The sequence below is a fragment of the Patella vulgata genome, chromosome 6, assembly GCF_932274485.2.
Source record: "Patella vulgata chromosome 6, xgPatVulg1.2, whole genome shotgun sequence".
In the NCBI taxonomy this organism is placed as follows: domain Eukaryota; kingdom Metazoa; phylum Mollusca; class Gastropoda; family Patellidae; genus Patella; species Patella vulgata.
Window position 1 is genome coordinate 32566090 of NC_065884.2, and position 15211 is coordinate 32581300.

The 15211-nt window shown below is 36.7% G+C and overlaps 1 protein-coding gene and 1 long non-coding RNA gene across 4 annotated transcripts in view; both read left to right on the forward strand.

Annotated features, from left to right (window-relative positions):
- The window catches only part of LOC126825375 (dynamin-binding protein), a 143141-nt gene that overhangs the window by 38567 nt on the left and 89363 nt on the right, over positions 1-15211 (forward strand). For all 3 annotated transcript variants that reach the window (XR_008788428.1, XR_008788429.1, XM_056101584.1), the window contains exon 3: positions 11046-13292. Coding sequence is in view for 1 of the 3 variants with exons in the window: in XM_056101584.1 (XP_055957559.1) it covers positions 11046-13292 (2247 nt within the window). In the remaining 2 variants the exon portion in view is untranslated. The remainder of the gene's footprint in view (positions 1-11045; positions 13293-15211) is intronic.
- LOC126825434 (uncharacterized) lies at positions 1048-9054 on the forward strand. The gene is made up of 2 exons (XR_007681947.1): positions 1048-7963; positions 8452-9054. It is a non-coding gene; the product is annotated as an uncharacterized LOC126825434 (long non-coding RNA).

The window sequence follows — 15211 nt, forward strand, 5'->3', positions numbered from 1 at the left end:
CTATCTGATAGAGAGTGATGAAACTTAATGTATAGTTGATAATCAGTTTGATTGCTCGATACTTTTGAAAAAAAATAGATGTGCGATTAATTAATATGTGTCATCTATTTATTTGGGGATTTCTGCGGGGGACATCAGCCTCACTGTTAGCTTGTTTCATCTTAAAGCGAGAGCTTCAACCAGAATGTGAACACTGTCATATTCCTTTGACAGTTAACCACATTATGATTGAGTGCAAGCATCTCAAAGATAACAGTATTACCGTTGCCAATCACTACATCAGTTGTTTGCCCAACCAGGTCTGTATTGTAAAGTGCTAGACAAATTTTTGTCGAAAATTTTAATTGTACAGTATATATCTGTTTTTCTCTTTCATGTTTTGAATATATATACATAAAGTTTATATTTATTTTTATTTGATATTTACTGTAATATTTGTTTTTATAAGCCCACATTGAAATGTGGTGGTATATTGTTGTCGCCCCCATCTGTCCTTCCGGGGTGGACGCGCTAGAGGTTAAAGTTAATATCCGATTGACTTTAAATTTATACACAGTGTTTATTAAGGTAATGAGATGAAGAATCCTATTGATTCCCGATAATTACTGCCAGAGTTATGGCCCTTGATCACTTTGAAAAATATTGTGGATGCTCTAGAGGATAAAGTTAATATCTTATTGACTTTAAATGTATACATTTTGTTTAAGGTAATGAGACGAAAAAGCCTATTGATTTCCGATAATTACTGCCAGAGATATGGCCCTTGATCACTTAAAAAAATCTTGTGGACGCTCTAGAGGTCAAAGTCATGAGACGAAGAAGCCTGTTGATTTTCAGCGATTTCCGATAATTACTGCCAGAGTTATGGCCCTTGATCACTTCAAAAAATCTTGTGTATGCTCTAGAGGCCAAAGTTAAAATATCTGTGGGTCTATGTTTCATTGCCTGGCATTCTATCTTTATTTATGTATATATATATATAAATATTGTGATTATTCGTTTCTAGTTTGTCTTGAGAAACCCCACTATATGTTTGGCGCAATATAGCCTGGTTGGAGCTGATATGCCATTTAACAACTTTTCATTAATTTCATTCATTCATTCTAGGGCTCAAAAACCCATAGTTTCGTTCATATTGAACTCTTGACTGATTTGACTCATGTGGCGGGCGTATTTATTTATACTGTTCCGAAACCCTGGTGGGGTTTCCATGGTTACTAATTGACAGGGTTACCATGGTTGGCCTCTTGGCAGGGTTTACGAATTTGTTACCAGGGTCGGTAGCTCGCTTACCGGAGTTTTGGATTAGTATAAATAAAAACGCTTGCCACGAGAGATAGGTAGAATGAAACTGGTTCAGAGCCGATCTGGTTGATAAGAAGCCGCTCATTCAACATAGACACATAACCGAAGGTGAACAGACCTACCCGTCCAGTTAATACAAAGGACAATCTCACCTCGGTCCACAAAAGAGACACATACCAGTCGCCTCCTGTAGCACCATGAGCCTTCTGTCTGACGTGGAGAGCGTCTATGGGAAACCGGTCGCCACATCCTACGTATGACCCATGCATCTTTTCTTACTACATATTTCTGTAGCCTTGTGATCGGCTAGGATTTGTCTCTAGCTGTCTTTACTTCTGCTTCACGTTGTGTATTTACTTCTTCTAGTTTCTTAAGACGTTTGTCTTACCAGGAATAATAATGCATAGTTCGCTTCTACATTTTATATAGCATATAACTGAATACAGGTATACAAGCATAGCACAAATTACAATACAATATAGCATAGCTAAAACCACTTCTCCACCCTATCCAGCCTCTCGGCTGTCTAGGAACTCAGATGTACCCTCGATCTCTGGAATCTAATGGAAGTCTGACTTACAGGGTTCCCCGGTTTCTTTTAAAGGTATATAAATATCATGCACCATAAAGCGTGATCATGGCCCTGAACTTGTGTAATTAACAAAATGATTGGTTACTTTAAGCTAAATGATGCAATTAGAATAATTCCACTATAAGTGCTGCATAGTATCTACCGTTAATTGTTTGACCCTTTTGGAGGTAATCCACCATGAGAACACCCTCAGAATCCCATAATACTGAGGCCATCACCTCTCCTGCCGATGAAACAATCTTTGCCTTCTTTGGGGTCGGCGACTATTTTGACTGCTCTTTTGTTTCTGGCTGAAAGTGGTGTACCCAAGTTTCATCCATAGTAACAATTTGTTTTAGGAAACTGTCAGGATCGGTTTCAAATAAGGCTAGATTCTCTTCTGACATGATGTGTCTTGAACGCTTTTGATCAGGCGTCAAAAGCTTTGGCACCCATCGTGCTGAAACCTTTGTCATTTCCAAAGTTTCAGTGATAATAGAATGAACTCTCTCCTGGCTAATACCAATTACCCTAGCGCCAAAAGTTATCATCCAATTCTTTTGAAATTGATATACGTTGTTTACATTAGTGAAATGAAGAAGCCTATTTAATTTCAATAATTTCCGTTTATAACGTCTAGAGTTATGGCCCCTGTTTCACTTTGTTGAACTTTGTGAACACTCTAATGCCAAAAGTTAACATCCGATCTTTGTGAAATTTATATGCAATATTTAAATTAGGGAAACGATGAAGCTTATTGAATTTCAGCAATTTCCGTTTATTACTTCTAGAGTTATGGCCCTTGTTTCACTTTGTTTAACCTTGTGAATGCTCTAACCCCAAAAGTTATCATCCTGTCTTTCTGAAATTTATATGCATTATTTAAATTAGTGAAACGAAGAAGCCTATTGAATTTCAGCAATTTCTGTGTATTACATCTAGAGTTATGGCCCTTATTTCACTTTATTTAACCTTGTGAACGCTCTTAACGCCAAAAGTTATCATCCGATCTTTCTGAAATTTATATGCATTATTTAAATAAGTGAAACGAAGAAGCTTATTGAATTTCAGCAATTTCTGTTTAGAGTTATGGCCCTTGTTTAATTTTATTGAACTTTGTGAATGCTCTCTAACATCAAAAGTTATCTGTCGATCTGTATGAAATTTACATGAGTCATTTAAATTAATAAAGAAAAGAATCCTGTTGTATTTCAGCAATTTCCGTTTATTACATCTAGAGTTATGGCCCTTGTTTCACTTTGTTAAACCTTGTTGATGCTCGATTGATGAAAGTTATCCGATATGTATGAAATTTATATGCATCATTTAAATTTGTGAAACAAAAAAGTCTGTCAAATTTCAACAATTTCTGTAGATTACTTCCAGATTGAGACCCTTGTTTCAATTTGTAGAATCTTGTGAACCCTCAAACGGCAAAAATTATGATCTGATCTGTATGAAACTATCTTGTAAAGGCCCCCAGTTACCTACAAAGGAATAAATATGCGACAACCCTTGTCGACGGCTTGGACGATTTAGCCGCTGTGGGCGTATGTTTCGTTGCCTGGCAACCTATCTTTATTTTTGTTTAACATTTTATATAATTGAAGTTTTGTAATTTTAACCAAAATACTCGTTGGATTCTTTTGTGACTACCAGTAGGGTGACCCATGCACTCTACAGAAATACAGTCCACCGCTGATAGTTCGAGACTACCACTGAAGCGTGCACATTCGCCATGTCGAGACCAACTTTCTGACAGTATGATACTATAAATAGCCATGGCACGTGCAATTCTCTACAAATCTATCAACTATTACAGCCGTAAAAAATTTATTGTTGATGATTTTGAATAGCAGTAAAATTAAGCTTCTTGGTTATTACAGCAGATTTAGAAATTACGTTCGTTTCATTTTTTAAATCGCTTTATCATTAACTGTACCGTTAAGAGCGGCATCTTTTGGTTTAGTACAAATAATATCTCTGAAACACTCAGGTTAGACAGGAACATGATACTAGCAGTAGTTTCATTTTACTTTTACAAGCTTCTTAAAACAATTGTTGAGCTACCTAACGTCCTTATTTCTAAATTCAATTTCTTGTTCTAGCTTTCTGTTATGTTTCGTAAAAAAGTAGTCTTGATTATCCCGACCTGTCAATCAGACGTAGAATGGTCGATAGACTGGTTAAGCGAGACTAATTTCAAAACAAGGGCACGTAACCTATCTTTTACTCAAAAGTGTCTGGATGTTATGGACGACACTTGGAACCAGTTTTCAGTCTATTATTTATAGATGATTAATGGTCATAGCTTATTAAGTACAATAGGGACTATGTTTTTTTATTGTACCGACTTTAGTAATGAAGATCGAGGCTAGGTTTCGAATCCCCGGTTGTACGTCGCAAGAAGTAGGGTCGCCTGTCCAACCTTGTGGGTTTTCTCCGGGTCCTCCGGTTTCCTCCCACTGCTAAAGACCCCTATGCGCAAGCAAATATTTGAAATAAAATCAAACCATATGTTAGTCCCGAAATGACCTAGTTTGTGTCGTGGACGTTAAACCCCATTTCTCTCTCTCTCTCCTAAAATACAAATGCTAATATCACGGTTCAGAGTGGAGCAATTCGACTGAAATTTCCAGCATATTCTATTCATGTTATCTTTTTTTAACTATTATTGTGACAACTGCCAGTTCTTTATCTAATCTCCCATAATGCCCCTTTAAGATTTTTTTTTTCTAAATTTTTCTCTGTCACGAACTTTTGAGGTAGCCTAATACAGACCTACTGTAGAAGTTGATATCTCTTCAACATTCAAGGATGCAATAATATAAGATGGACGAGAGCTGATCATGTCAGTATCATCTGTAGACTTGGAGCATTTTGGTGGTGATATACTAAAATAATCTGACATTCTTCTATCGGACGTTGACGAAGGCTGTTCAATTTTTCGCTTACGACCCTTGACATGTGATTTGATGATAACTGACTTGCAACAACCCAAAGAATATACAGTGGACTCTGTCACCTCCGACATCGTACGGGATCGTTACTGCGTTTCGGAATACCAAGCTTTCTCCAAAACCGGAAATACTGTAACTTCGAAAACCGGAAGTAGTTTTATATTGTAGCTTCGAAAATTTTATTACATTAAATAATTAACAATAACAATGCATGCGTATAATATATTCATAAAATCATTTACATGTAATATCAATGCATGCTCACAATATATTTATAAATATCAATGCATGTTAACGTTTAAAGTAGTTTGCTTAAGATTACCGGAAGCATATCGTAAGGCGGAGTCCTGGACAACATCTTCTAACAAATGAATTGTTGCGATCATCTTTTCGTCCTTAATCTGTGCGAAGTGTTTAATGTCGTTGAGCATGCGTAGGCATTTTGAATAGGTCAAGTCTGTCGTTAATGTATATGCTTCATCGTCACCGTCTTCAGTCAATTGTCCACTCTGTTAGGCTGACCTTAAAAATATCTTTGTTTCGCCTAACCCGACCGACTAACTAAAACCACCCCCGACTTAAATTATTTTATTGCACTTTTCCACGATCTTTTTGTCCCCCGCCTTTCGAAGAAAGCAGGGGACTATTAAAATGGGTTCGTCCGTCTGTCTGTCTGTCCGTCTGTCCGTCCGTCTGTCTGTCCGTCACACTTTTTGGGACACAATAACTCTCTTCCTAATTGAGCTAGAATGTTCAAACTTGGTGTATGTGTTTATTAGGTCAATGCCTTGATGGAGTTCGAAGATGAGCATTTTCCGCTTAGGGTAAGCAGAGATAAGCAATTTGATTGGTTGATGCTTTGGGACACGATAACTCTCTTCCTAATTGGGCTAGAATGTTCAAACTTGGTGTATGTGTTGATTAGGTCAATGCCTTGATGGAGTTCGAAGATGAGCATTTTCCGCTTAGGGTAAGCAGAGATAAGCAATTTGATTGGTTGATGCTTTGGGACACGATAACTTTTAATTGAGCTAGAATGTTCAAACTTGGTGTATGTGTTTATTAGGTCAATGCCTTGATGGAGTTCGAAGATGAGCATTTTCCGCTTAGGGTAAGCAGAGATAAGCAATTTGATTGGTTGATACTTTGGGGCACGATAACTCTCTTCCTAATTGAGCTAGAATGTTCAAACTTGGTGTATGTGTTGATTAGGTCAATGCCTTGATGGAGTTCGAAGATGAGCATTTTCCGCTTAGGGTAAGCAGAGATAAGCAATTTGATTGGTTGATGCTTTGGGACACGATAACTTTAGTTCTAATTAAGTGAGATTGATGAAACTTGGTGTATAGATTTATTATATGAATACCTTAACTAAGTTCGATAATGAACATTTTTTGCTGAGGGTAAGCAGAGTGATAAGCAATTTGATTGGTAGAAACTTTGGAACACAATAACTCTCCTTCTAATTGAGGTAGAATGTTCAAACTTGGCATAGGTGTCTATTAGGTGAATGTTTAAACTTGATGTATATGTAGATGTTCATTAGGTGAATGTCTTGATTCTATCTGATAGAGAGTGATGAAACTTAGTGAAAAAAATAAATGTGCGATTAATTAATATGTGTCATCTATTTATTTTGCAATTTCGGCGGGGGACATCAGCCTCACTGTTGGCTTGTTATTTTATTTTGTGTGTCAACCTGAAATATATCACGAGAGTTATTTCCCTTTACTATGGCTATGGATTGATTCATTATTGAAACTGGTTGATCAAGACGAAAGCGTCATAGGTGTCGCTTCTCAACAAAATGGTTGCAGACGAATACACGTCCATTCCCACGAAATGATTCTGCTTCTATGTCTGTGGTGCGTAGTTTTAAACATGACGACGATATTTTCAATATCCGTTTTCGAGAAAAATGAAGGCACAACCCTTGTTGAAGGAGTTTCACACTTCAAGTTCGTGGCAAATCGTGTGCGAGTCGGGCATCACGAAAAATTCCCGATGTCATTCACTCATTGATTTTTTTGCCAATTGAATAAAGAAGACGAATGTTTCCACCCGGAAAATTATTAAGCTGTCAAATTAGCTCTTAAGTTTAATAAAAAAAACTTTCAGTTCGTTACTTTTTACGTCAGACCCCAAATTCATTAAACAAAATTAATGAATCTGTAGTATACAGCTAGGCTAATAAGTTTTCTGTATTGATTTCTCTAACTTTAAAAAAAAAATCTGAAAAAAAAAACCGACCTACCGACCCTTCTCCTCGATTGTGGGTCGGGTTTGGTGAAACAAAGATATTTTTAAGGTCAGCCTTACGTGTTCATTTATAATCTGTCGTTCTATGTCCAGTTTTTCAAACCAATCAGAGTAAATGGAACCTGTCATCCAGGGGGCAACTGTAAAAAAAAATGCAAACAGCAACTGGGGGGTGGGGTGGGTCTGTCAGCCGAAAAAGGTGCATGAAAAAGTGCATTTCCGGGTAAGAAAATTGGGTGGTCTAACTGAGTTCTGCAAGAAAAAAAGCATTTCCGGGTAAGAAAATTGGGTGGTCTAACTGAGTTCTGCGAGAAAAAAAGCATTTCCGGGTAAGAAAATTGGGTGGTCTAACAGAGTTCTGCAAGAAAAAAAGCATTTCCGGGTAAGAAAATTGGGTGGTCTAACAGAGTTCTGAAAGAAAAAAAGCATTTCTGGGTAAGAAAATTAGGAGGTCTAATGGGTCCCTGCAAGAAAATTGCATGAAACGGGATACGAAGTGTTTCAGTTCATATCAATAACAACTCCATCAAAATTGAATCGTATTTCCGTTTTACCGAGGTGTGTCGAATTAGTGGTCGAATCCAAGCGAAGATAAATTCAATTTTAAAATGCTTGATGAGTCTTGGGTCGCTGGTAAATAAATTATGAAAGAAAATGCTATTCGAATATTTCAAATAAAATATTTTTAACGTCTGAAGATTTTTAAAAAGATTAGTAAATTAGCCTTAGTGTGGCCTTTTTGACCGGTAGTGCCAGTCGTGAATGAATTAGTTACGGTCTGTTAACCGAGACTACACAGGGATAACTCTTGGCAACAACCGGCGACAATGATGGCTACACTTTCGAAGTTTTGATAACTTTAACATGGGTGAGTTTTTAGCCTTTATTATTTTATTTGCAGACTGTCAACACAATTTTATTGCTAGTTCTTGTTCAGAGAAGAGCAGTTCTTGCATACACCCCTCAGAATACCCTATAAAACTATGTGATGCCTAGGATTCAAGTGGTTGCGATGTGTCACGGTCCATGTATATCGTTCTGACGTGTTGTCAATCATTGTCATTGTCAATTTTTGCATAATTTCCCGTTATCCTAGGCCCAAATCAGCTGCTATTTCACCTCCCCTAGTGACTATATTTTCAAACAATTTATTTCATGAGACTAATGACTCATTATCAGGCGGATCATGTTATTCAGAATTTGGGCAAACTTTGATTTAAATTGTCCACTTTAAAGTAAACACTGCAGAGACTCCCAGAGTACAAAAAAACAAAACAAAATTGTCCACACTGCTTAGTTACGAATAATTTATGATGCCTGTTTATGACTGATTTTCTTCTGTTTTATATATTTCAGAGATGTGTTTTGATGAAGTTTGAAAATAGTGTGATGGTCATCTGAGCAGAATTTCTTGAAGATATATGTCAATAAAGATTTGGGTTGAGGAAGATGGCTGAGCACAAAATGAAAAAAAAGTACACTGTAATATTTATATACGCAGTTATTCGCCTTGCTAAAACAGAGGGGAGTTATATATTGTCCAATCGACAGTGTCTAATCCACCAACCAAAACGCAAGATTCACAAGCATGTTACAATGCTGTGTCGATACTGTTTTTTTCCCTGTCTCGGAAGTGGTGTTTGGTAGCTATGTTTTTAGGACAATTGTGATACTTAAGTGAATGGTGAACTTTGTGTCGTAAGGTGAAGACTGTGATTAACTTTATAGTGAACTTTAAAGTGAACTTTAATTTCGTGAAAACCCATGCTTTCTAACATGGCGGATCTCCATAGACATCGTGAACTCTGTGAACTGTGAACCATGAACTGTGAATTCCGTGACTCGTGAACTCTAATTATTGAATTAGAACTGTCAACAAAGAAAGCTGTCAACTTGTTTATGTTTGTACTGTAACTCCTGTTTCTTGTATATGTTTATTTACATAAATATTCATTAATATTTCAAAGCCTTATCATTTCATTCAAGTGTTATCCAGTGATTTGATCGACTGTTGTCCTGTCAATTTGGTTTGCCAGCCCACTCCAAATAAACACGTCGTGTGGAGAGGGTTAACATCTTTTTTACCTACAACACCGCAGCATGCCAAGATTAGATTTGGGTAATCTTTTACTTCTTCACACTCTGGTCAAAATTGGTCAACCTGTGATCAGTAGATTTGAGTGGATATGGGAAAGCACAATAAATGAATAGGTACAAGCCTAAGTTCATATATTTTAGCCTGTCTCTGCATATGTGCATTCTTAGACTATCGTTGCTAATAATTCAGACTCAGAATTTTGTCGAACATCAACTCAATATAAATACTGTATTTATAACATATCGTCTTGTCATTTGTTCTATTACTCAGCCTTTAGTAGTTACGTATTGCACATACTTCTGGGTGGTCTAAAATGAGATATTTCAAGAAACACATTTTCTTGCACAAGATTTTAGGGTGGTCTAATAAGCAACTGTGAGGAACACATTTTCTTGCGCATGATTTTTGGGTGGTCGATTAAGCAACTGTGCAGAACACATTTTATTGCGCAAGATTTTAGGGTGGTCTTTCTTATAAATGATGGTGCATTTTTTTTTACGCAAGATTTTAATGGGTGGTCTAATAAGCAACTGTGAGGAACACATTTTCTTGCGCATGATTTTTGGGTGGTCAATTAAGCAACTGTGCAGAACACATTTTATTGCGCAAGATTTTAGGGTGGTCTTTCTTATAAATGATGGTGCATTTTTTTTTACGCAAGATTTTAATGGGTGGGTGGTCTACCCAGGTCCAGTGCATATTTTTCGACTTGACGTATGATGTTTTTTTTACTACTGCCCCCCGTGTCATCCAAGCTTTGCGATTGGCCGACCAATTGACTGGCAGGTTGATCTTGTCCACTCCCTTAAAACATCTCGGGTTTACTGCTTTACCGATCAAAGTAATCAACACAGACCGGCGCTTGCGAGTTTTAATCTCACCGATAATTGATTGGTGATTGCTTGTTAATCTTTTCTGGCTTCACACCCATTGAGTTTTAATCTCACCGATAATTGGATGCTTCACACCCACCGTTTGAAGTAGGGATTATACGGTGTCGATTCAATGGAAATTATGTGACGGGATGGCTGATTAATGTCGGAATCCGGAACATACAGAATTCGGATTTACCAGCGATTTTTTGGCTGAAGTAATAAGGAAATAAATCGGGACATAAAAATCATGTCGGATGTCACAACAATCCGGAGTGATCAGAGATCGGATGAGTCCACTGTATACGCAATTATAAACTGTAACAACAAACCAGGCTTCATTTATTAACGATACAGGCAACAGCAGTAAGAAAAGGATAAAACCGACGTCATAATTCAATAATCCCAAACAAATCGAACAAGTATTATTCACAGTGTCCGCCATTTTGAATATATAGAAACCGTCAAAAAAGTCACCGATTCGTATTTGAAGATAAATAATTAAATCTTTTGTCTCTTAATTAGTTTATTACTACTCTTACTGTGAATACTAATCAACACTAATCCGAGATTGATCAAGAGACAAAAGATATCTCTATTAATGGCACCTAATTGATTGATAACTGACTCAGCCAAGCGCAATAGACTGTAACGTGTATGCACGTGGAAATCAAATCTTTTTGGCAAGAAAAATTTATCGCCACGATTAAAAAAGAATCGCCATACAGGAAAAAGTTATCGCAAAAATTCCCCCAGATTGAATATTTTATCGCCAAAATTATGCTTTTATCGCAATTGGCGCCAATGGTGATTGACAGCAACGAGGGCTGATTACAGATTATGAATGTGTTTTTGTTTTTTTAAAAACAACACTGTGATTAACCTTGCAGTGATTTAGATATTTTAAAATGTTATATATTTCATATCCATATTTTCGAAATTGTAAATTAGATTTGAATTAGTCTTTGTATATTTTTCAGGACAGATAATCCTAGGATTAAATGCAGTGGATGAAAATTGGTGGAAGGGGTCTTTGGACAATAAGACAGGAATTTTCCCCAAAACCTTTGTTAAAGATTTACCGTTTTTACCTAGTGAACAAAATGGTAGTTCAGTATCTAATTACCATGATCTTACATACAGTAAACCAAAATCTGATAGTTCTGCTCATTCACAAGTGCCTTTCACAGTTACAGCTTTAGTTGATGTTACACCTCAATTAGATGGTGAATTGGGTTTTAAAGCTGGTGATGTAGTGACAGTTGTAGAGTTTGTTGATGATGATTGGTTCAAAGGTCAGTTAAGTGGAAAAGAGGGTCTTGTTATGTCAATCTGTGTTGATTTACCACATAATTTCAAATCATCTTCTAAAACAAATACCCTGTATTCTTATCTTACTACAGATACTGAGCCATACACTGAAGCTTATACCAAAAAATACACTGAGTCTTATACCCAGAAATCTAATACCCAACTATATAAACCAAATACAGAATCACATGATAAGCCTTATATCAAACCTAGTATGGAGCTTCCACGTACTGCCGATTGTTATGGATATGCCCTCGATTCCAACGATAATGTTTATGCTCAATTAGATGCTTATATTGAAACTGATGGTAAAGCTGGACTTTATTCTTACACAAGCGAAAATACGCGATCTGCAGACGTTGTTATTACACCTTATGCTAGAGTTCTATATCCTTTCCTGTCTCAATCTAAAGAAGAGTTGTCCATCAATGAAAATGACATTGTTATGCTAATACAACATGTTGATCCTGATTGGATAGAAGGAGAAATTGATGGTAGATTTGGACTATTTCCAACTACTTATGTAGAAATTATTGTGGACTGTCCGTACGCTTATTATCAAAATGATGTTCAGAAGACAAAAGAACAAAGCGAAACTGAAAGTAAAAATAGTTCAACTAATTCTGTCAAAAATGAATCAATTGAAGAATTAAATGTGCCCTGTGCTAATGTTGAAGAAGCTAAAGAGCACATACAAATGATGTCAGGTCAAAGAGAAAGTGAAAATCAGTTGCAAAACGTTGGGGAGACAATCACAGTGTTAAAGAGGTATGAAGATAATTCGCTGGAAGCTAAAGGTAAAAATGGTAATATAGGCATGGTACCTTCTAACAGTTTAGACTCAAATAAAAAATCTTCACCTTGTGCAATAAATTATAGACATAGTGATACTATTAATAATAATCGAAAAAATATTTTTGAAGACTGTTCTAATAGCAAGTCTAGTTTAATTGCTGAAGAAACAGACACAAAATGTTCTGTGGAAATTGTAAAACTTGATGCCATTCATACTGAATCATTGAATGCTGATGATACATCTGTTCATACAGAAACCTCAATTGCGAGTCTGACTAGTTCATCCACTGTGAAATATACTGATACATCAACTGATTCATCAAAGCACCCTACACTAATCCCTCCTGCAAAACCCAAATTAGCTCCAAAACCAGTTGTTAAGCCCATACTTGTACTAACATGTAAACCCAATTATTCTCCCACCCAGAAAGTCTTTCCTAAAATCAAAACCAGTATGTCATTGGATTCCATTATAACTGACGAACTTAATAAGGCTAAGGGTGATCTTAAAAGGAAACCAGCAGAAGCTAATGAATCAAACACTGAAATGAATCGTTCACTAACCATACCTAACAATACACCACCAGAGTTTCAACCTCCTCCGATCACTGGGATTCGAGAGGAGTCGACGAGACTCATTAAACCTTTACAAACAGAACAAACTTCACAGTGCAATAACTTTTCTGAAAGGTTTTCTTTAAATCAGGAAGAAATTAATGTCTTCATGAGTCCATCGAAATCAGAACCTGTTGGCTCGAAACCACCATGTCCCACATCTGTAAGGTTTGGCCTATCTAGTTTTTATGTAAATGATGCGTTTATGACTGAAAATAACACAACTGACAAAATTAGAAACAATTTTAATAGACCTAAATCTAGATCTTTAAAAAATGTGTCTACAAAAAATCCCCCGCGACCTAATGGACCTTTGAAACCTAATATGAAGCCAAGACCCCTGCCTTCCCGTCCCGCACCTATCGCTCCTGGCCGACGTATAACGCCAACACGACCAGCTCCTCCTAGACCAACTGGTTCCATGCGACATAAGAAACAGATGCCTTTGTCTCAATCCAATTTACCAACTACTGACCTTATGACCTTCAGCCCAGAAGAAGAAGCAGGTAAATACATCTATTATTTTGGAATGTTTCAAATAAATTAATTATAGCTAGTACAGACGCTTATTTTTAAACTAGTTCATAATCGCTGGGGTTTTTAAGACAGCATCGTGTTGCGTTCACACGTACTATAAGCCAAACCAGTTTAGTAATTCTGACCTCTTCGATCGGAGGTTAGAGTTAACTACGCATGGGTAGCTTATTCAGTTCTCGCACGCTTTCGATAACATTGGCACTGTCTGACCCCGATATTTTTACTGGAATGTAACTAACTGCGTACTGCGCATGCTCAAAGCAAGCTGGAGCCAGGGTTTTTAAGCCAACCCATTCAGACGTCTAAGATGAACCAGTTTAAAACAAAAAGCCTTCTTGAAAACAGGTCGCGAGTTGGGGTTTTTAAACTGGTTTATTTGTCCCACATTTGCGTTCAGACACTTAAGTTAAACTGGTTTAACGATCCCCAGGGTTTTTAAACCAGTTCAACTTGAGCGTCTGAATGGGGTATTAAATTATCTGCTGTGTTCCTTTCCTGCTTTCTTTAAAGTCAAAGATGCATTATGTAAGATTAAGTTTAAAACTGTTCTTGCTATAATACAATAGTTTAATAATAGATAATAAAGAATGTATATATTGAACATTTCTGTCAAATTACTATATTCTGTGCGAGGTAATACATATTAGAAGTTTTGACAAGATTAGCCTAAATAGTCTCAATTGTCAAATACCATTGCTAGGATAATAATCAAAGGCTCAGTTTTCCATTCTAATGTTAAATTATTAGACACTGCAGGCGTTCTAATCCATTTAATATCTGGGCCATCTGATGACCTAAAGAGTTGATTATGGCTTGTCATGTAAATAAATGTCAAAATAATAATTTATTTCACATTTGAAGCCAGAAAAAAGACCTACTATAGGCAGATTTAGCTCTGACATAATGCTTTTTATACGCCCACATTTTCATCAGGACTTATATTGTCGTCGCCCCTGTCCGTCCGAACGTCCACAATTTGTTTGTGGACACTCTACAGGTCACAATTCTTATCCGATTTTGATAAAACTTGAAATATAGGTTTATCTCCATAAGATCTCGGCTGCTTTCGATATTGGCATGTATCGAATCGAAACTTCATGGATTATGGTCCTTGTTTGTACGAAAAATCACGTTTTTAGCTTGTGGACCCTATAGGGGACAAAATTTTTATCCGATTTTGTTGAAACTTCAAATGTAAGTTTATAACCCAAAGATCTCGGTTCCTTTCTATATTCGCGCATATCGGACCATAACTTTCTGAATTATAGCCCCTGATTGTACGAAAAATCGCGTTTTTAGCTTGTGGACCCTATAGAAGTCGTAATTTTTATCCCATTTAAAAAAAACGAATTATTATATCAGCGTTACACCCTAAGGACACTGAGTTCGAATTTCGTTAAAATCGGCCCAAAATTGACAGACAGAATGGCCGCCGTTCGTTCTCAAATAGCGTAAAAATATGGTATAGCAAGGTTGTGGACCATATGGAGGTCACAATTTTTATCCGATTTTGTTGAACCTTGAAATGTAAGTTTATAACCCAAAGATCTAGGGTTTCTTTCGATATTTGCGCATATCGGACCGTAACTTCCTGAATTATATCCCCTGATAGTACGAAAAAAACATGTTTTTAGCTTGTGGACCCTATAGAGGTCATTATTTTTATCTGATTTAAAAAAACGTATTATTATATCACCTTTACACCCTAAGGACAACTGAGTTCGAATTTCGTTGAAATCGGCCCAAAATTGACAGACAAAATGGCCGCCGTTCGTTCTCAAATAGTGTAAAAATATGGTATATCAAGGTTGTGGACCCTATAGAGGTCACAATTTTTATCCGATTTTGTTGAAACTTGATATGTAAGTTTATAACCCAAAGATCTCGG